Below are 20,859 nucleotides of genomic sequence, written 5' to 3'. Positions count from 1 at the left end.
AAACACTCGGCCTTGAACTCATCTGGTACGAGAGGATATCGCGGCTTATAAAGTCGGACATCCGGCTGAAATCTAGAGTGTTTCAGTGATCCAAGGAAACCGTTCACAAATACTCGTCCTAGAATCACATTCGGCTGACAATGGAAGGCAAAGTCCCTTTGGCAAAATATCTATGGATGCGGTTAGACTTCTACCCTCCCCGTCGGGTTTCCAGCTGACAGTCGTGCCCAGGATACGTCAACTTGGAGTCGGACATATTATGGGAGTGCCCGGAGACATGAATCTCGAGCTGCTTGATTACCTCAAAGAAGTCCCCGGACTGGTCTGGGGTACGAACTCGATTGCCACAGCCTTGTCAACTTTGAATCCCAGCTGACATGATCAAAAGTTGGTAATGCCAACGAAATGAATGCAGCGTACGCCGCTGATGGGTATGCCCGTGTCAAAGGGGTGCCAGGAGTGTGTGAGTATTGCACGTGAGATATAGGAAGCACAAACCAACTAACATCCACGGAGTGGTGACCACGCATGGTGTGGGAGAGTTAAGCGCCATCAACGGTATTGCAGGCGCATATACTGAACAGGTGCCCGTGATACACATTGTCGGTGCGACTCCCATGGCCATGCAGACCAAAAGGGCGATGATCCACCACAATCTGGGTCCCAATCCCGACCATCGGGTGAGTAAAGTCCTTTGAAATTCTGCTTAGGAGGAGAATCGCACCGGGTTGATCGATGGCCCTAGGTCTACGCCGACATATCTGCTCGGGTGAGATGCCATGTCGCTTACTTAGACGACACCAACACCGCACCGAGATTGATTGATGTAGGTATCGTGGAGTCATCACCCATTCACCACCACGGCTGACCTGAACACAGACAGCTATACGAGAGTGTTTGAACCAATGGCTGCCCGTATACATTTACGTACCCTTGGACTACGCTCACGCCCTCGTGAAAGAGCCAGAGTCGAAACTGGAGCCAAATCCCGCGCAGTCCGCAATGATGAATGAGGCCGCTTCCACCTATATCTTCGACGCTCTACGGACTTCTCCCAACAGAGTCGTTCTAGTCGACGTGCTGGCGACGCGACACGGAGCTCTCGATCTGTTGAGGCCGCTTGTTGACGTTCTCAATTGTCCCATTTACTGCACCCCGATGGGCAAAGGAGCCATAGACGAGACACATCCCATGTACGTCGGTATCTACAGTGGTGGCACTTCGGATCCGGGGGTCAAAGAAGCTGTAGAATCAAGCGATTGTGTTCTTCACCTGGGACCACTGCTTGCGGACTCTAACACCGGCGGTTTTTCAGCAGCGATTGAGGGGAAGCGGCTAATCTCAGTTGATCCCTATCAATGTGTGGTATGTCCTGAGCATGGAAACCTGGCATTTTGCGGAGCTGACTTCCCACAAGGCTTTTGGAGAGGTATTCGAAGGTACGCATATCAAGACGGGTAAGTGACCAGACAAACTGTTCAAAGTCAAATCTAAACACATCCAGTCCTGAAGGAACTCCTAAAGTTAGCAACCTCACAAAGACTGCCTTCGGTCGATATCCCGGCTCTGGTACCAAATCTACCGGTGGACGAGTTTTCAGATCCCACCATCACACAAGCGTGGATCTGGAAATCATTTGGGAAATTCTTGCGCCCAAACGACATTCTCATTGTCGAGGCAGGCACCGCGCAGTTTGGCATGCCTGACGCCAAGTTCCCTGCCAACGTCCGCTACATCACCCAGGTCTACTATGGCTGCATTGGCTATTCCGTCGGCTGCTGTGCAGGAGCAGGGCTCGCACAACGAGAAATCGAGACGGAGAGCAATACACCAGGCGGACGCCTGATTCTTGTCGTGGGAGACGGCAGCATTCAGCTTTCCGTCCAGGAGATCGGCACCATGATCAGAGCCGGACTGAAACCCATCATGTGAGTGCGGACGGGCTGGCTTGCACGTCTTTATGTGTCCTTCATGGTTCTGATTCTCTTCATGCACAGTGTGTTGATCAACAATGACGGATACACGATCGAGCGTACGATCCACAAACCAACCGAGACATACCATGACATTGCTCAATGGCGTTGGCAATCGATGCTCGACTTCTTTGGCGCCGAAACCCCCACGACTGCGAGCGCGATTGTACGGACCAAGGCGGAACTCGAGTCCAAGATGTCCTCGCCAGAAGTCACCGACCCTACGCAAATGCAGCTTTTGGAGTTGAGAATGGACAAGTTCGATGCTCCTTGGCGATTGAGACGTCAGGTCGAAATTGTCAAGGCAAGCAAGAAGGAGGAGCCTTGACTTCAACGAAGTCAGACAATTGAAGACTTTGTGGGCCACCTACGTTGACAACTCGCCTTTACCATTCTATAGTCATGGTGACACCTGCTAGAAGCAACCAAGATGTGGAGATGTTGTCCTAGTTCCCTTGCAGAGGCTCTTATGTATACAGACAGGAAGACTAAATGTGACGACCTGAACAGTTATGAGTTATGAAGAAGATCAGCTCGGGGGCAAGAATGGAAATGGCAGACTGGTTATTTGTGCAACAGCGTTGCAAAGATTCTGGAAACGGTCTTGGTTTCGGCATGATACCATATCTAGACTGACGGCATGAATTGCAACGATCCTCATTGAACAAGCTGAGACCTGGTTTGCGCGGCCTTGTCCACTGACCCCGACATCAACACAAGAGCCCGCTCAATATCATTCCCATGCATCGCCTCACGGCCTTGCGCCGATCATCGTGGGAAAAGGACGAGGTCCAATCTCGATACGCCGTTTGATCGAGGCGTGATCCTCCCCCGACTCGACTCGCCTCTTCAATTCCGCGGGATCGAAGTCCGTGCCCACGGGGTTCTCCCTGAAGTCCGCCGACGCGATGAATCTCTGCTGCTCGTCCACGTCGTCGAAGTTGTCCACTTGCGACTCCAGCTTGTTCCCGTCGGGATCCTCGTAGTACATGCTCGTGGTCGCGCCGTGGTTCACGCACCAGACGGGCTCGATGCCCAGCGCCCTGCGCTGCTCCCACACCGTGACGAGGTCGTCGAGGCCGTGGAAGGTGAATGCGATGTGCTCGAGTCCCGGCGCGGATCGGCCGCCGCCCGACATGCCGTCGAAGGTGATGATGCCCAGCCGGTGGTGCTCGTCGTCGTACCGCAGGAAGCAGGCGCGCTCGTTCTCGAACTCAACCTCCGCGCCGAGAAACTTCTTGTAGAAGTCGACCATCTCGTGGAAGCGCGTCGTTCGGAGGACGACGTGGGCGAGTTTCCACGGGCTGATCACGTCGTACTGTTTCTTGGTCGTGGCCATATTGTTTTTTGCAGCTCTAGCAGCGCTGGGGGACTTTCTTCTAAGTTGTTCCAAGGCCCGGTTCGAAGAATGGGCGATCTTTTTACAGAAACTGAAAGTCTTTCGATCACAAGAGATCGCAAATACATCGGAAGTTAGGAGAGCCGCTTTTTAAGTCCCATTTCGGCTGGCTTCCCTTGAGGCTTCCCAGAACCTCTTCAATGAGAAGTCCAAGCAAAAGACCCGCCGGCACGCATGATGATCCTCAATGAATTCGTCGATTCTACGCTCTCAGTGATCGGTCTCTTCGTCTCCCGACCCCCTGGACTCTCCAATATTCGGCGCCGAAATTTCGACGCCGATTGCACTGCTGGGAGGAACCGACGGGTCTGCTCAGTGCCGCTCCGCGAGCGAATTAGGACACACCGTTTCTCCTGATTTGCTTTGCGACAGGAAAAGGGTGTGTCCGCTGAGCATGAAAGAACCGCGGAGGGTGCGACATGAGGTCGCGCCATCGAACATCATTCTGCATGCGAGGATCCTCTCGAGCGCCATCTTTTTGGATCGACCCGAAGAGGGGAGGAAAGTCATATTCCCTCGCAAAATCGGTTATAGCTGAGAACTGGCCCAAGCCTGGTAGTTATTGCTGCCGCCTGTAGCTCTCGGTACGCCTTTATCCTTTTCATGGACGCCTCTGGGCGACTCTGGCAATTCCAAGGCGGGGCTAGCAAGCTTCGTCGTCGCAATGCGTTGTTTTCCTTACCCATCGACTGCATCAGCAACGCGTGTGTTCATAATTTGGAGACATGATGAGCCTGGCCAGAGACGTTGGCGCTCGTGCTGGTATTTGACTGCAATTGCGTTCTGAGCGTAAGCATAAATGCAATGATAGATACCCGCTTTCGACCAGGGCAGTCAGTGGTAGAGTCCAGACATCTGGGAATAAATATCCTAAGAATATAGGAAACATCTCGGGAGCGTAGATATAAGTGTACAAGGTGAGGATGGGAATAGTACTGTACTAAAGCCTCCCTTATTTAGGTGTATGCATGTCTTTCAAGATGGCTGGCACGGTCTCAGGGTTTGGCGGGTACCTCAGCAGCTGGTGGCGGCTCGTTGTTACATCTGTCAGCACCCCCACTTTGCGCCAAGACCGAGATTCGCACGATTGATTTTGCCCGCGGCCAAAAAAAAAAGGAGCACAAAAAAAAGATTTGACTGCGACACCTGCAGGATTCTGGGTGGCTGTTAAATTTTATGACTCTAGTTGGTGAAGGCATGTTACATACCGAAGCTGCGCCTCCGAAGAGACTGCCTGGACCGCTTATACCAAGACATGGTATATAGCAGGGCAGCGTAACCACTCGGCCAAAGTGTCGAGTTGATTTGGACTGATTGTGATGGAAATTTGGGGCATTCAAAGCTATATACCTGCGAGATTTGAGCCCGAAATCTTGGCACCCTACCTCGGTCTCTCGAACGAGCCTATTTATGCTTCTCGGCGCCAATTCTATCCAAGAAGTCTAGGAAGAGTCCATCCCTGGCCTGGAACATTCATTCATTCATTCATGGTAGGCTAAGACCGACCTACATGCTGTTGAGCAATGATGCACCTACAAAGAATCTCTCAGGAGATCTTTACAACGAGGCGACCCTTAAGGTGAGGGTCCAGGTACGCTTCTGGCAAGACCTCTGGCACCTTCTCGAGCGGGATGGTCGTGACATGCGACCGAATTCCGTGCTTGGCCACCACCCTCATCATCGCTGCGGCCTGCTCCTTCGTGGACACCACTGACCCCTTGAGGGTCAATTCCTGGAACACCAGCGCGAACGAGTCGAATTGGACGTTGGGCACAGGCAGGCCGAGTGGCACGGCGACTCCGTGCGGCCTCAAGGTGGACAACGCCCAATTGGTGGCATCGTTGTTGTCGGTGGTGATGACGATTGCTGGAAGGCCTCCATCACCTGCCCATTTCTTGATCTTATCCGTGGCGTCCTTGTCGTTAAAGTCGACCACGAAGTCTGCTTTCAATGGCGTCTCCTTGGCGAGAGTTCTGCCTTCCTCGCGATTGTCAATCGCGACTGTGGGGTGTCCGAGCGCCTTCGCAAACTGAACTGCCAGAGAGCCCAGTCCGCCAATCCCCACGATCCCAATGGGGGCTCCAGGTTGGACTCCCGATGCCTCTATGGCAGCCCAGGTCGTCGCCTAACAAGGCTTAGCATCACGATCAAAGCAATATGCGTGAAGAGGAGCTCGTGGCAGTATATGGCGAAACTTACCCCGGCACACATCAACGGAGCAGCGTTCACAAAGTCCACTTCATCTGGCAGCAGGACCGAGTTATTCCCATCAGCAATGAAGTACTCCGCCATGCCGCCATCAGCCTTCAGTCCCGCAAAATCGATATTCTCGCAGAACCGGATATCGTTGTTGACCTTGCAACCAAGGCAGCTGTGGCATTGATGACGAAATAGGAGAGCGCCGACACGCTGTCCAACCTTCCACTTATCTTGTACCTTGGGCCCGACAGCGACAATCGTCCCCACCGGTTCGTGAGACGGCACTATTGGCGTCGGGGACTGGTATACGCCCTCCCAGACCTGGTAGTCGGTATGGCAGAAGCCTGCTGCAGCGGCCTTGACAAGCAGGTCGCTATCACCGATCTTGGGGACTGGTATCTCATGCAGTTCGTATGGTTTCTTCCACTGAGAACTTATCAGTCGTGGGTGGCGTTCGCTGCGCAGGGATCAACCTACCCCTACAAGTTGTACCGCTTTCATGGTCTTGGGAATTTCGGATGCCATCTCTGACAATCTTGCGGATGCTGCTTGGTATGATGTTCAAAGGAGCAACTTTGCTATTCTGGATGGCGTGTCCATCAGCGGAGAAGTCTCAGTCAACTCCGAAGGGGCAGAGCCATATATAGGTTGATTCCGATGACTTGACGGCGCCTGCCACTGCAACATCACGGTTGCAGATAGACCATTTCGACAAATGCCCTCTTCTCCCAGAAGACCTGCATCATCGGCTCTGAGAGCCCGGCAAGCTCGGCGAGAATGGACTTCTCGTCAGCATATGCATGCATCCCCATACACGAAGCGAGGCCTCAGGCTGTGGACCAAGACCAAACCACCTACAGTTTGAGTTCTTCCGAATGGAAGCAAGAATGCCCCCGTCATCGGGACTTTGTATGTCCATCGAGCGGATAGTCTTCTCAAATGGATCTGTCATGAGGCCGTGCGTGCGAAGGCTTGCAAGTCATCCACAAATCGGCCACCAGGAAGCATCATTACCAACTTTTGGCCCTACACCATGGACGCTGATACACCAAGACCTATCCCGGGGGTGGGTGTAGATTGGCTAATCAATGTTTCTCCTAAATTTCCCGGAATAGGTCTGGTGCGAGTGTCTAAGAAGGTACATCGACTTCCCGAATGCGGCCAAGGCGCTATGACGGCGCCGTGGTATAAAGTTCCCCTCGCGGCACCCTTTGTCTTCCTAGACTTCCAGAAACACTGTATGCCGCGCGCACATGCGAGCGGACCTCGAGGAATGCTCTGCAATAGGAGCGCGTCGTTTCCTTGCGCTGCCTCTCTCACATCCCTGTCGGCCAGAAATCATCGGTCAATGTCTGCATGCCGACGATCAGGCACCGCGTCTGCTCCACGCCTCGCCTTGCGGGTTGTCCGCGTTTGCTTTCTCCGTGGGACGAAGCTTTGAGTGATGAACTCACCCGTCGGGTTAGGGCTGGTAACTGTCACGAAGAGAGTGTCACACGAAGATGGAGACGCTTTACACCTATCGGTTTCAAGCCTGAAGGGTGATGGAAGGGAGGACATGGACGCCGGAGATGAACTGCGAGCAATCCACAAATATGCCGTGGCTTAGAGGCGATTCGTCACCATGCCGCCATAGTCGGGGGTGCGCCGTGTCACCAGGATCATTTTCTTTCGCATCGAACACGCCTCGACCGCGAGCTCCTCTAAGTCCTCGCCTCGTTCTACGGCGACAGATACATTCCGCAGATCACGGTTTGTCACGACGCATTGGACTTTCTCGCATGGCTTGCGTGGGGTCGGAGAGGGTCAATTCGTGAAAGCTGCGTGCCCTGTGGGCCGACTTCTTGCACAAGGGAGCAAAGGTGTATCAGCACGGTCAAAGGTACAACGAGCAAGGCCCTGGGAGGATACGGGGTGGAAGAAAAGCAACTGGGAAGAAAGAATAACTTGGTACGGTGCCGCAAACGCACCATCCTGTCCAGAACCGGACTAGTGTGCGACTTGGCTCGGGCTTCGACTCTCCGAGCTCGGTTACACTCGGCCTCTCCAAAGCTTGGCACTGCCCCGCTCAGCGCGGCGTACGTCATCAGGGTCTCGTTCACCCACACCATCTTCGTATTTTCATCGCCGTGTTGGTTCCCATCTTCCCGCGGTCCCGAATGACGTGCAACGTTCGCACGCAGGAAAGTTTCCCCGTCGATCACTCGGGCCCCTTCAGCCTTGCGCGCTGCCCGGTTCAGCCTTGCCTTCTCTGACCAGCTGCAACTTTCTGAATGCTCTGAGATGTTGATGCCGTCTGACTTATGGTTAGTTAGGATAGCTTCGACAGAGCACAGCATTAGAAAAGCCGGTGTACAGGAAGACAAAAGCATCCGAGATGGAGGTCAATAGCTGTATTTTTTCATCCTCATCACTGTGCAAAAATATGTGGCTGTCAACCAAGCCAGTATCATCATGCTCGTAGCAAAACCCAGTATCATCAACCATGGCCTGTCCAATGCCCCCACGGGATATCATTACGTCAATCAGATCACTGTAAATACCCACATGCATACCTAGTCCTTCCCCAGCGCCATCGCTCAGTGGTATATGCATAAAATCTCAAAGTTTTGAAAACCCCATCAAATCCTGGTATTCACAGCCATCTTTCGCTCTCAATCCCACGGGCTTCCCACAAAATCATAGAAAACAACGCAGAGGCGCAAAGACAACCGCCTCTCAGAGTGTCAACTAGAGAGGCAGATGTCATCGTAGTAACCCACCAGCATCCGAGATATCCAAGTCGTCAGGTCCACTGGGCCGCGCCGGTCGAATAGGTTCCATATCCTCCTCCTGCTGTGAAGGCAAGCGGTTCCGATGTGACGACTTCCTCTTTTCAGATCTCATAGGCGAACGACCAGGACTACTCGCATGCCTCGGGGATGCTGTTGACGTGGAATGAAGCTCCTCCTCTTCGCGTATCCGTAACGGTCGGGATAGCAGACCACCGATGTCCGAGAGGAAGGCTTTCGAGCCGGATCTGACTCCATGCGGATGGGGCTGGGACAAGCGACGAGAAACTTCTTGGATGGACGCCTGGCGAGATCGAGACATTGGTGACTCATTGGGTGGCTGATCGACAAGGCCGCCGACGTCGAAGAAACCCATCCTGCTTGGTGTGTCGGTTTCTATGTAGTCGTTGCCGCCTTCGCTTTGGCGCGGTTCATCAAGTTGCAGTTTCAAATCGCGCAATTTAATATCAGCTGTCGAGCTGCTGCTGAGGGTGTCCAGCGAGGGCTTTCTGCGGGAACGAGAGGCCTCGGCGAAGTTCCATCTCGAAGAGAATGGAGCGTGTCGGATTTGGTCGCTGGGCTCCATATGGACCTCAGAGGACTTTTGCGGGAGAGCCACCACAGCCACTTCGGCCAAACGAGGCGTGGGTTCCACGTAGGTGCCGCTCCGCAGTATCGGCGGTAGTGCGACGCCGACGCCTCTGGCCAGATCTTCATCGGAACCCCAATGGTGTTGAGTGACAGATATCGTCCGGGTTCTTGTAGGTTGTCGACCGAGAGAACTGGTGTCGTCCACGGACGCCGCTCTGAATTTAGCCTTCTTCACACCTCTGTCACGGATGAAGCTGCCGATGACGATAGCATTTGATACCCCTGCAGCGGCCAGAATCTCCAGTGACGCTAAGAGCGACCGGTACTGCTGTGAGGAGCGTCGTGAGATGGTAGAAGGAACTCGATAGGCGGTGATAGCGATGAGAATGGTTGACAGAAGGAAGAGAAGGACGAGGGAAATCTTCTTGCGGAGGCGCATCGAGGATTGCCAGACCAAGGGAATGGGGAAAACGATTAGGACCACATCAGAGACGATATCGCAAACTCCCATGACGATCAGTTGGACCAGTCCTTCTCGACAATGAGGCCCGGGATCTGGGACGACCTGCCAGTAGTGCGAGAAAGGCTGACATTCGGACAGGGTACCGATAACGACGGCAATGAAGGTGACGACCAGGAAGCCATAAATGAATCGGAGTCCGACTTCGTACGACTTGGCCCACGACTTTCCAATGAGGCGCTTGAGAAACTCGAGCACGGTCAGTTTGGCCACCCAGATAAACGCCGCATAGAATATTCGAGCCGCGAGGACCAATCTGCTTCCAATCTCGCGATGGTGTATTTGCAAAGAGGTCAGTCCTTCCGTGGTTGTGTTGTTGGTCCCCCAGATTAGAACGACATGGACCAGTCCCATGCGAATCATGAGGGGAATGATGCTGTAGAACATGATCCAGTCTTCCCGAAACAGTCTTTCGGTGCGCACCCATCGTCCCAAAACACGGATCAGGATGGCCGTGAGAGAAAACAATGTGCACCACCAAGACACGATCAGTGTCGGGTTCGTCTCAACCCGCGACTGGTATGCGGGCGGGTCATCGTGGTATATGCGACGCTCGAGAAATTCAATGACGGCCATTCCGTTTTCTTTGGCCAAGAGGGCAATTGATTCGGGCTTTAGGGTGGGAGACTCGAGAAATTCGTCATAGCTTCGAGAACAACTGTCAAGGCGGATGGTTTCTGGAACTCAGCACCAAGGCCATGGGACGTCGAGGTGCGATAGAGCGACGACGCTGGGCGCACAGGTAGGTAAGCTCGAGTCGTAGGAGTGGTAGCAGACGTCGGAGGGAGGCGCAGAGGTGGTAGCAAAGCGTCAACTATTCAAGCTGGAGTAGAGGGAAGAGCCGACTGGTAGCGCCGTATTGGTAGTGGCAGAGGGCGAAGAGGGTGGTGGCAGTGGGAAAAGGACGCAATCAGATGGATGGGCGCAAGGGCCATGACCGGGCGAGATACAGATTGGAGTCGAGAACGGAGTGTAGAGGAGTTAGCGGCCTGGGACCCTTGGAGGGCCGGGAGGGTGGTTATCTTGGTCGCAGGCAGTGAGAACGAGAGGCCGGCGGTGGGGAGTGGAGAGTGGCAGAGGCCGAAGCACGGTGGCGCAACTGATAAGTAAAAGTACGGAGTAAAGTCCCTGGCCCGCTGGATAGTTCGTTTACTGCTAGCTTCGACCGAGGGTGGCAGGTAGCGAGGCAGCACCGCGGGAAGGGCACAGAGTGTGTGTCTCTGTGAGAGTGGGATGGTCGACGGCGAGATGTGACTGGAGGAGGCAGGGACTCGAGTGGGCGAGCGAGAGTGAGAGTGAGTGACAAGTGTTCGGGGCACCAGAAAGAATCAACTCACTAACGCTTATAGGCACCCAGAGGCCCCAGTAGGGATTGTAGGGCCCTTATCAGTGGCTCATGATTGCATCTGTAGGCACCTCCAGGCGCCCACTGTTGCCCACCCGTAGTTACAGGCAGCCAGTGAGCTGCGCCATCCCACCCGCCAGTCCGCATTGCCAGATACTCACTCGCATTTCCTCAGCATTTACGTGAGCGAGCAGGGAGGATACACGTCTTTGTGCTTCTTTTGGCGACGCATCTGGTGAATCCTACTCGGTACAGGCACAAAACACAAATAGGAACCATGTGGTGTCCATTTCGCCCTCCCACAGTCTCCCCCATACGTAGAGATAAGCCTGCGGGCGCACGGACTCGAGCCAACAACCCAGAGGAACCACCAGACCCTCCTTTTCCCCCAATGCCTCACGGGTCACAGAGTTTGAACAAAAGGCTGGAATTGGACAATCTCCCGCACAGCACAAAGACGCTCAGACACCTGAACGACTCATGAACAGCCGAGGAACGTTGCCCTCGGGCAGTGGTCGATCCCCTGGACAGCGAGACTTCCACCTGCGAAACTCAAAAGTCAGCACACACTCATCCTCTCATTCTCTCCCTTCAAGATAACAAAGTATCATTGTACCAGCTACCAAGCGTCTGTCCTTTATCTCTCGAAACCCACACTCCACCTCTCCTTGACCCCTTTTGCTCTCCCTCCGTCCAGCGCCCTCGCTAAAGGCAGACAGTCACTGTCGCGTGGTTTGACCCTCGCCTGTCCGGCCTCTTACCGAAGCACATGTCCAGATTCTCTCTTCGGCATAGCCCGCCAACGCTCGAGCCCTCCTCGCCTCCCACGCTCCCTCGCTAAGGGACTCTCTGCCCTCCTCGCAAAATGGCCCGCTATTTGGCCCAAGCTCAAATCCAACCCGGACCCCATCTGGTGGAACTTCCCACAACTCCCTTTCGCTGGCTGAACAGGACGCCCCTGCGTCTCGCCTGCTGTCTCAGTTTCAAAAGGAAAACGATATGAAACCACCTTTGCTGTTGTCACAAATTCTGAATCATAATGACGGCTGAACAATTGAGACACGACTAAGGTACATCTGGAGAATGATGCCCACCTGTGGTTGGGTGCATACGGCGGTAGTTTCATGCGGCAGGATCTTGTCCTCTCTTCTTTCTGGTGCAGATTTGCCTGATGCAGAAGCCAGCCCATAAAAATACGATGGCCCCCCCTAAAACAATGACTGATACCAATGCCGTCTTGCCTGCACTGACTGAAAAGACTGACACAGCAAGTGCTACAAACACCAGCGCCGCCACCGGCCCCAAACGCAAGACCAGAGCCGCAATGAGGTTCACATATCGGAAAACTTGAAGTCGAACCCGGGTCCACCGCGTCACCGAATCGGTTTGCCGCTTTTTGCACCAGGCTTAGCGCACGTACATTGCTGCGAGCAGGATACTAGCCAGACTCAAGTCCATTGTGAAGAGTAACCAGCTGATGGCAATGAATGTCCGAGCATGCTCCGGTGTTAGGCCGGGTTTTCGGTCGTCTCGGGGACAGCTTGGAAAATGCACTGAAAGGTGATGGACCCGCCAAAGGCCGCAAAGGCAACGACTGCGGCGAAGAATGAATTTATCTTTGGACGAGCCTGTGGGAGACATCAAGGAACCAGCGCTGCTACTGGTCGTGACTTGAGCCAAGTTAGACCGTCCCTGGGCGAAGTCCCTTCTCTTAATCCGGAAGACTTCAGGAGCGGTCTTGGACTTGTTGTGCGATTCCAGCTCCTCGAGGATGAGCTGGAGCAGTTGCTCGGATTTCGACTCGTTGTGATCAGCGACGAAAGTGCGCGAGCTCCGACAGCTGGCAACATTCGGCTCAAGGTAATGCATCTCCATGTCGCTCGACATATCTTTTTGGGGTGTTGTCAGTACCAGGTGAATGGCAATGTTGGTTCGTATATCAAAGATTGCTGTCGTGATCTGCTTCATGGTGAATAATGCGCTGCTACTATTGCTGCCGAGTGGGTTGACGAATGTAGCAGCTTGACTCCATGCTCAACAGCCTCATATATACACAGGTGCTAGGCGACCTCCCTCTCAATGAGTGTTGTGCAGCGCTTCAACAACATTGCTCTGAGGGCATACACATTCATCAGTATGGAAATGGCAAGCGTTGATGGCTGATGAGGCTGTCCACCTGCGAATGTCGGATAAAAAGAAGAGTATGCCTTTCGCACCCTCTGGGTACTGGTATACGCGCCGGTATAGACGCTCCGGTCGACGCAAGAGCCGAATCGTATCGTTCTCGAGTTCTTCCAGGACACGCTGTTTGCTGCATGGAGGCTGTGAGCAGTGACCTTCAGCGCTCTGGCACTTCCCAAATTGGATTTGACGTGCAGGCATCGCCAACACTCGGGAGGGAAGGAGGACGGAAGGTAGGCAAGCTGGCAATCAAGTGATCAAAAGGCGGACAGCCGGATCGTTGGTTAAACTCGTGTTGAAAGCCGGGGCCACGGAATCATCTGATGGGGCCACCATCTGCAGCATGCCCCTGTCCCTCGAGCATACAGGATGTGTTACAAGTAACCCTCGTGAACGCACCACAGCCTCTACTACACCTTCGACGAATACGAGGATAGCTGGATGCAAGTCATCAAAGTGCGTCTTCCGGCTTCCCCCAGGCGTGGAAAACTCTACAGAGATGCCCCTAGGCAAGCAATGTGCATGACAACGAGGCTCTATGGTCCAACCCATCAAAGAAGAATGGAACAAATCACATGAGGCTGAGACTAGGATAGGTGGCAAGGGAAAAGGCAGCCGAAGAGCCGCATCTCCCTCCCCCTCCTCTCAAATCGAGCACCACAGCCTCACTCTTCGGCGCCCGTCTCTTGCATTTGGAATCAGGACCACAGCTTGTGACCATTGACCCTATTCGTTTCTATAATCTTTCATATGAAAGCAATGTAGTCCCGCTATCCTGTTCAGAATTGCACACCAATGTAACTGGAAACCGGTATGCTCTGTAAATGTTCATGTATCTCACGCGGTGCCGTTCTGTACTCCGTCAACCGTCTTCCGAGATAGTATTACACAGTGCCGAGTTCCTGCTCCATCTCAGAGGATACCGAAACGCAGAGTCTTGGTTGACTTCAGAGTTGGTCAGGCTTCAACCACTCCCGAGACAAAGACTGGGACGACGTTCTCCGCGCATCTCATCTCTGTCCTTCGTCCACCCATTGGTTCTTGAAGACATCCTCATCATAGATCTCTGTGCCGTCAGCCTCCACAATTTCCGTGGCGACGCCCATCTCAAAGGCGCCTTTTGGCGGCGCGAATCTCGGGTTCTCTGCGAAGCAGATATCAAACGTCCGTTCGGACCCCATTCTAGCTCCGCTTGGATCCAGACATATCGGCCCCCAAAGCTCTACGCCATTGACGACCCCGCCTTGGTGGTGGTACATGTGCTCAAAAAGAGAATGTTCCCCTTGGTAGACAGAAGTCGAATCACCCAGAAGAACACATAACAGGCACCTGTATACGCGCGTGTTCTGCCGACTAGACGATATGTGGGATTTGAAGAGCAAGAGAGATCGCCAACGGAGGTTCCGTGTTGAGTGGGCTTTATCGTCGAAGCGTGCTCGGCCTCGCTCGTCTCGATCTGCCGGTGTTGTAAAGGGGCATTTTCGACAATGGCAAGCCCATTCCATGTTCTTCATAGAGACCTGGACTCCCTTCTCGTAGATGCCTTGTTGAATATAGTAGGCACCTTTACAAAAGCCGGCTGCAGCCAGCACATCAATGGATGAAACGGTTGAAACTGGGCTGATGGGTGGGGTCATGACTTGGGGTCTGCGAGGATCGTCCAGTGACCTGATCGAAGGAGATGTGGGTGAGGTGACATATGAAGGAGGCCGGGAGGTGGCCTGTGGCAGGAGCGTCGAGATACTCTCTTTCTCAGCAGATGAAGTTCGATGTAACTTCTTGAAAACGTTCCAGGACGACTTCCGTGGAACCTGACCCGGGATAGGAGGTGGCTCGGACTCCAGAGTTCCACTGCGTTTCTTGCGCTCGGGGGATGGAGGCGCTTCGATGACCTCCTTCATCTCATCTGGCGAGGGTCGTGGGGTTTTCACTGGCGATTGCAAGTGACGTGATGTCAGAGGCAGAGGCTCAGAGGTCAGACTCGAGTGCTTCCTGCGTTCTGGGGCAGCTTCGACAGCCTCCTTCGTCTCTTCTGCACAAGGTAGTGTTATTCTCACTTCCGAGTTTGGGCTAGAAGGTTTCTGCTGACGCAAATAGAGCTCGTTGAGTATAGTAACCGCGCGTAATCGGGCTGCGATGGCTGAATCAATACAGGCCTCGAAGTCGATAACATTGTCGTCTCGGCTAGCGAGCATCAGGTGGTGTAAAAAGGATGCTTGAACCTCGATGGTAAGGCTCTGGAGGGCCCGATGAGCAATATCTTTAGACAGAGGTCAGCGCCAGGTCCCCAAAGCATGCTGCAGCAGATTCCAGAATAGGGCTCACCATCTCCTTGCTCGAAAGTCGGCCCAAATCGCTGTATGCCCTTTGCTGTGATCTTCTCGATCTCCTGATGGCCTTCTTGAATGGATTCTTCCAGCGCCACGCTTGGAGGCAAGGCGCCTTTTGCCTTGCGTCTTTCCTTGATGTTCTCGACAATAGCTCCAGCGTCCTTGTATGCTGTGATCAGGGCTGCTACCGCCCCGATAACGGCGATACCGATCTCGGCTCCCGACATAGTGAAAGTAGGACGATTAGCGACGCAGTGAGTGCGAGATGCAGCTTCTTTCGTTTCGAATGCGGTTGGAATGGTGGTTATTTACCGAGGCTGGCCATTGTCTCACACCACTAAAGGGTTGACTGGATGGGACAGAAAGCCCGCAAGCAGGAGCAGTGTCAGAGCAGGGGATGGTGGAGATACATTCTTGTACTTGTTAGACGGGCTGGCATTGCGAGGTTGGATCTCAGGGAGGACAGATCAAGGAAATGTTTAAGAGAACATGCGCACGAGGAGCCGCCGGTCGCCCACGGGCATGCAGGAGCAGTTAGTCTCAGGGACAAGTTCTGTGATCCAGCACAAGGCATCCTTCACCCAGGCTCCAAGCACCGGCGAGGAGTGCTCCGTGCACCACATCCCATCGTGCTCGCGGACGAGCAGCATGGACGGGAGAGGCAGCCAATGGCAGAGGCAGGTGGCGGCATGCTAGAGGTGAGTCGGTCGTGATGGGGCGCAGTTCGCAGCTTCGCCCTGCTCGGGGGTGGAGGGAGCTTGATGCGTGAGTCAGGGTGAGGAGCTTCCCGGGTCTGATGGATAGAGAAGAAGTATTCAATCCGCTACCAGTAGAGGGTTGATAAGAGAACGTGTCGCTACAACAGCTCGCTGGCACATGGGGAGGTTGCTGGAAGCTCCAGGAGTGGGTTCGAGGGGACGCAGGCACAAAGTGAGCAGAAGGCTAAAATTAATGGCAGTCTGACGAGAAAAGGGTTCTCTGGTGGTTTGCCCTTACTAGTCATCTGTAAAGACATTTCTTCTGTTATTACACACGGTGGTACCCCTATCCTCATTGACCATGTCAGCTATATTTGATCTCGCTGCTACCTCGTCGTTATCTCGAGACCACGTTAGACTGCAATTTATTTTCGATGTCGGCTGGGGTGATGGCAGCGTGGCATGACGAACCCGACACCATCTCCACCCATCGAGCGCAGTCAATGCTCAGCCTCGTTGCGAAAGCTCCCAGACCTCCTCCTCCTTCGTCGACGCCCATTTATCTCTAGCCCCCAATTGTGGCTGCCCTGACCCCTCCCATGGGCGTCATGGATGCACGAGGCATTTATGTATGCGCAGTTTAGGCCATTTGATGCACTTATTCACTCTTTTTGCAGCAATTGGAAAAGACAGAGGATGGTCCGTAGTGGGCCAATCCACTCCCTCTAGAAACACTCACGAAAGCGCCCAGGCATGCTGCGCACCGCAAGGTGCTATGCCAACTCTCGCTAAATCCTGCATCGGCTTCAAACTCATGCACCCGCCGGTCTAGCTCCAAATATCCTCGCCACCCTCCCTCCTCCCCCGGCGTCCAGATTTCCTTCTTCGACCCAACCAGGAACTGGTTCTCCTCCATCTTTGCTGGCAGTGACGCTCCACACTTCAGGGAATCCTGTCTTCATAGGTCCCCCGGCCTTTTGGCTTCCTGGGATTGCGAAGCGAGGATTGGTGTGCAGAGCAAAGCCCCTCAACAGACCTTGCTGGATCAGACTCAAAACCACAGATTCCACTTCGTTCATGGCAGGTAACTCCTCGCTTTCACTGCCATATGGTACGTATTGGCCGATATATTCGTCAATGTACGACCCCGTTTCTGGATCAAACCCTGTCTCGTTGATCGCTGCATCCATGTCTGCAAACTCAGGGTCGACGTACTTCTCGTGTGAGCCAAATCCATTGGCTATCGAATTTGTTCTCCGCTTGCTCAATGCCCATCCAGCTGCGTGATGGACATAGCTTAACCTGAGGAACGGTATTTTCTTTTCCTCGCCCATGTAGCCGGCAAGGAGGAAAGTCTTCCTGATCAAAGTCCTCCAAACAAGGATCTCACACCGATTACGGAGCTGGAAAAGGATGGAGCGCTTGAGAAACCACTGCCCCGACTCGCTGTCCAGATCCAGGTACTGGTTGAACAATCCGAGATCGCCAGTCTGTATGATCTTGCAGAGCGGAGTAAATCTTGGTCCTATGTCACTGCTCTCTGGACGCGAGAGGAGTGTTGGAGAAGGAAATCGGCCAAGACAAAGATTGGCTGCTATCAGGTAGATCAAGATCAATCTTCGATGCTTAATGGCTTGGCGATGGCACTGTTCGTATGCCGTTTGGAGCACCTTCTGTGCCCGTAGGAAATGATTGTTGGCGAAATGGAATCGGCCGAGGTAGTACAAGAACGTAACTCGCTGTGCTGCTGGGTAGTAGGACAACGGCGGCGATTGAACGTCGATACTGGAGAGCATCTGCTGAGCGTTGCGTAGGCGGCGGCATTGTAATAGGAGCTTCAGACACGAGTTTGCCGTCAGGTAGATGCCAATGCGCTTATCCTCTGGAGAAGGACGAGAGGTTCGCGGTACCCCAGGGCTGCCCGCCAGGCACTTAATGAATGCCTCTCGTAGCACATTGGCCGCGTCTTCCACGAAGCTCACCTTGCCCGGAGCGCCTTCGGCGTCTTGTGCCGTGGTAAGACTGGGATTCCGAATCAAAGACGGGTTTCGATCCAGGTTGGTAGCAATAGCTGCAAGGGTGCGGGAAAAGGAGAGCACAATCGGTATCATGATGATCCCATACTTGGTGTCCCCCAAGGCGGTTACACACTGGCTGTCGACAGAATCAATACAGAGCCGACGAAGAAGACTGATGGCCAATTCACCTTGTCAATTGCCGAATCTTGGTTGCTTTGGCTTGATTGTCCGCGGACGTGAAGTCGCGAAGGTAGCGAAAATACTGGATGATGCATTCTGAGAATGAAGTGCTGAACGCCCCGAATTCATCCTGCGACACGGTCTGCTTACACCTGGCCACGAGTTCTCCGTCTCTTTCTGGGGGATGGGCTCGATTGAGCTCCTGGTTGAGGTCGGCATAGGGCTTTTGCCGCTCGGGGCTCAGGCTGTCGAAGTCCAGTTGAATGAGGTCGGTGATGCGTTGTCCATTCTTGGTTCTGATGCTATCGACGATCTCCGTCAGGAAGGAATTCAACAGTGAGACACGGGCCCCGAAGGCAGCCATTTTCCGCGACGGGCGAGGGCGAGGCTTTGCGTGATGGAAGGGGGTGACAGCGCGATCGCGGCAAAGTTTCAACGGATGCTCTCCATCTGCGCCATCGCAGTTTATCTCTCGAAAGGTGTCTGTCCGCTCCGGTCACACGGAAAAATTAAATTAAACCAAAATCCCTTTACGGTGAGGAAATTGTGTCTGGCGACTGTTTTGATTTTTAGAAAACTAAATTAAACTGGCATTTCTCAACCGCCGAGAATTTGCCCGTGTCGCGGCCTTGTTGCAGCCTTGTACAATGTAGCCTTGGTGTGACCTCATTGAACCGGTACACCAGGCAAAACTCCATACAACCTCAAACACACGCGGCTCTCCTTTCATCGGAGGCCAATATTGGATCTCAGGACCGTGGTCCGATTCGTCTTCCTAGAAATCCGGCCCTGACGGCCACTCCAAGTTCGCAAAGACACTGCTGTCTCTCCACCTTTCAATGAGAGCTAGGCTCTAGTGTCCATTGGGCTCCAATGAAAAGACCATCCTGTGGCGATTCGTCACACAGGACCATGTTTTCGCTGAATCGATAACCCAGAAGAGAAGATCATCAATGTATTCGCTGATCGGCCTCCAGTGCTTCTAGCTGGCGGACCGTGAACAGCGGTGGCATGTCAAGGGCGCTGGGCGACACTATGCGCATCTTAATCCTTGGTCGTAGGGACTCTTGGTGCTTCGTCGGGTTGCATCGCATGATTGCTGAAAGCAGCGACGATCCCCCTGGTTTGCCATCCGGAAAGGGCTCATTTCTCCGTCCCAAGAACCATTTTTTCTCTCTCGCTGTGTCGAGGCATACTGCCTTTCTTGCTATGTTTGCGGACATTCTCCTCTTTCCTCTTGATCGACTTGAGCTCCTCTCCTTTGATTTCACCTGCTTTCTTTACAGTTTTCGGTACGTGTCGATGGCGCTTGATCCGCCGAATTTCCGGCATATGAGCATATCTCCGGATCAAGGCCTGGTCATACTCAAGCTTTTGTCGTTGCCTTGCCGATTTGATGCCCTGTCGGCTCGAAGCATCAACTCGCCACAACCTCACATTGCCGTCGTCCGACCCGGACAAGACGTAATTGTTGTCTGGGGTAAAGCGACAACTGAACACTCTCTGCATTCTCTTTGTGTGGTATACATCTCTCGAATGGCCTCGGTCTCTATTCCACAACCGCACTGTCCGATCGTATGATGCACTCACCAACTCCTCCCCGGTGGGACTAAATTCGACGTCCATGACCGCAGCCACGTGGTCTTTCAACACGTTCAGCGCCCGGTCCAGTTTCCGCATGTCGAATATATAGATGTTGTGATCCTCATTTGCTGCTGCGAAATTGAAAGCTTCCATCGGATTCCAAGAGATTGCATTGGATGCTAGCCTCAGGACGACTTTGGTCAGAGGCGAAGAGGTGCGGAGGTCATAGAGGATAATGGCCCGATCCAGGGCGGCCGATGCCAGGATAGATGTCTCGGTCTGATTGAAGGAAACAGCGGTGATTGTGTCAGTCGAAGTCGGCCAACGCAAGACTTGGGAAGGGCCGGAAGAGGGTCTGGAGAGATCATATATTGATATTGCGCTGGATGAAGCAGCAAATGAAGGATGATGCCGATGATGCGAGATATCAGTGAATGCTCCTTGGCCAAGGTAAGTTGTCAGAGGCACTCCGTTCTGCTCTGCGTTGTATGGATCCCAGACTTTGACCGTCTTGTCGGTGGCGCAGGACAGCAGTTTCCTTTCTGGAGTCCAACACAAACCTCGAACCACGTTTTCATGGGCTTTTACACTCCAGCATTCGTCGCGGCTTGCCAGGTCCCATACTTTGACCATACCATCACCACTTCCACTGGCAAGTCTCTCCAATGAGCCAGGGTCCTTCGCCATGGAATAGACCCCGTCGACATGGCCTTGGCCTAACTGTCCGATGAACGGCGAGGCGAACATGCGTTCCATTTTAACAGCATTGAGGGCTCTTGTGTATTCCCTGGCCCGTTCAAAAGGGTGATGACTCGGGTCGAGATTTCGGGGTTGTCGCAGAGCACCTTCGCCCGGAGGCGCAGGTGGTCTCGTTAGAGACTTGATTTTCTAGCATAGCATTAGTTGTGCACAGATGAAAAAGGTGGAGCGTACCAACCATACTGACAGCAGCATATTACATGCAGTCCATCCACAGTAAAGGAACAGCCTACTACACGGATACCAGAAAGTCGAAGTCAAGGTGGTTTCTGGGTGCAGGAACTTTTTTGTGGGGAAGGCAAAATGCGGCT

General features: G+C 53.6%; 5 protein-coding genes across 5 annotated transcripts; 1 reads left to right on the top strand and 4 right to left on the bottom strand.

Moving 5' to 3' along the window:
* Positions 1-7,949: 7,949 nt before the first annotated feature.
* PV07_09807 (uncharacterized protein) lies at positions 7,950-10,500 on the bottom strand. Its single transcript, XM_016397097.1, has one exon. It carries the CDS (start codon positions 10,027-10,029, stop codon positions 8,317-8,319), a length of 1,713 nt encoding a protein of 570 aa, XP_016244288.1. The 5' UTR covers positions 10,030-10,500; the 3' UTR covers positions 7,950-8,316.
* Positions 10,501-12,021: 1,521 nt separating this feature from the next.
* On the top strand, positions 12,022-12,918 carry PV07_09806 (uncharacterized protein). Its single transcript, XM_016397096.1, has one exon. It carries the CDS (start codon positions 12,362-12,364, stop codon positions 12,773-12,775), a length of 414 nt encoding a protein of 137 aa, XP_016244287.1. The 5' UTR covers positions 12,022-12,361; the 3' UTR covers positions 12,776-12,918.
* Positions 12,919-13,324: 406 nt separating this feature from the next.
* Positions 13,325-16,373, bottom strand: PV07_09805 (uncharacterized protein). Its single transcript, XM_016397095.1, has 2 exons — positions 15,305-16,373; positions 13,325-15,239 (listed from the first exon to the last, which is right to left on the bottom strand). The coding sequence occupies exons 1-2, from the start codon at positions 15,534-15,536 to the stop codon at positions 13,990-13,992; spliced, it is 1,482 nt and encodes a 493-aa protein (XP_016244286.1). The 5' UTR covers positions 15,537-16,373; the 3' UTR covers positions 13,325-13,989.
* Positions 16,374-16,661: 288 nt separating this feature from the next.
* PV07_09804 (uncharacterized protein) lies at positions 16,662-18,759 on the bottom strand. Its single transcript, XM_016397094.1, has 2 exons — positions 18,214-18,759; positions 16,662-18,161 (listed from the first exon to the last, which is right to left on the bottom strand). The coding sequence occupies exons 1-2, from the start codon at positions 18,567-18,569 to the stop codon at positions 16,820-16,822; spliced, it is 1,698 nt and encodes a 565-aa protein (XP_016244285.1). The 5' UTR covers positions 18,570-18,759; the 3' UTR covers positions 16,662-16,819.
* PV07_09803 (uncharacterized protein) lies at positions 18,738-20,815 on the bottom strand. Its single transcript, XM_016397093.1, has 2 exons — positions 20,727-20,815; positions 18,738-20,677 (listed from the first exon to the last, which is right to left on the bottom strand). Exons 1-2 carry the CDS (start codon positions 20,727-20,729, stop codon positions 19,349-19,351), a joined length of 1,332 nt encoding a protein of 443 aa, XP_016244284.1. The 5' UTR covers positions 20,730-20,815; the 3' UTR covers positions 18,738-19,348.
* Positions 20,816-20,859: the final 44 nt, after the last annotated feature.

Source organism: Cladophialophora immunda (assembly GCF_000835495.1).
Source record: "Cladophialophora immunda strain CBS 83496 unplaced genomic scaffold supercont1.6, whole genome shotgun sequence".
Taxonomy (NCBI): domain Eukaryota; kingdom Fungi; phylum Ascomycota; class Eurotiomycetes; order Chaetothyriales; family Herpotrichiellaceae; genus Cladophialophora; species Cladophialophora immunda.
Note: the sequence above shows the minus strand (reverse complement) of the source record. Positions and strands in the feature narration are given on the sequence as shown.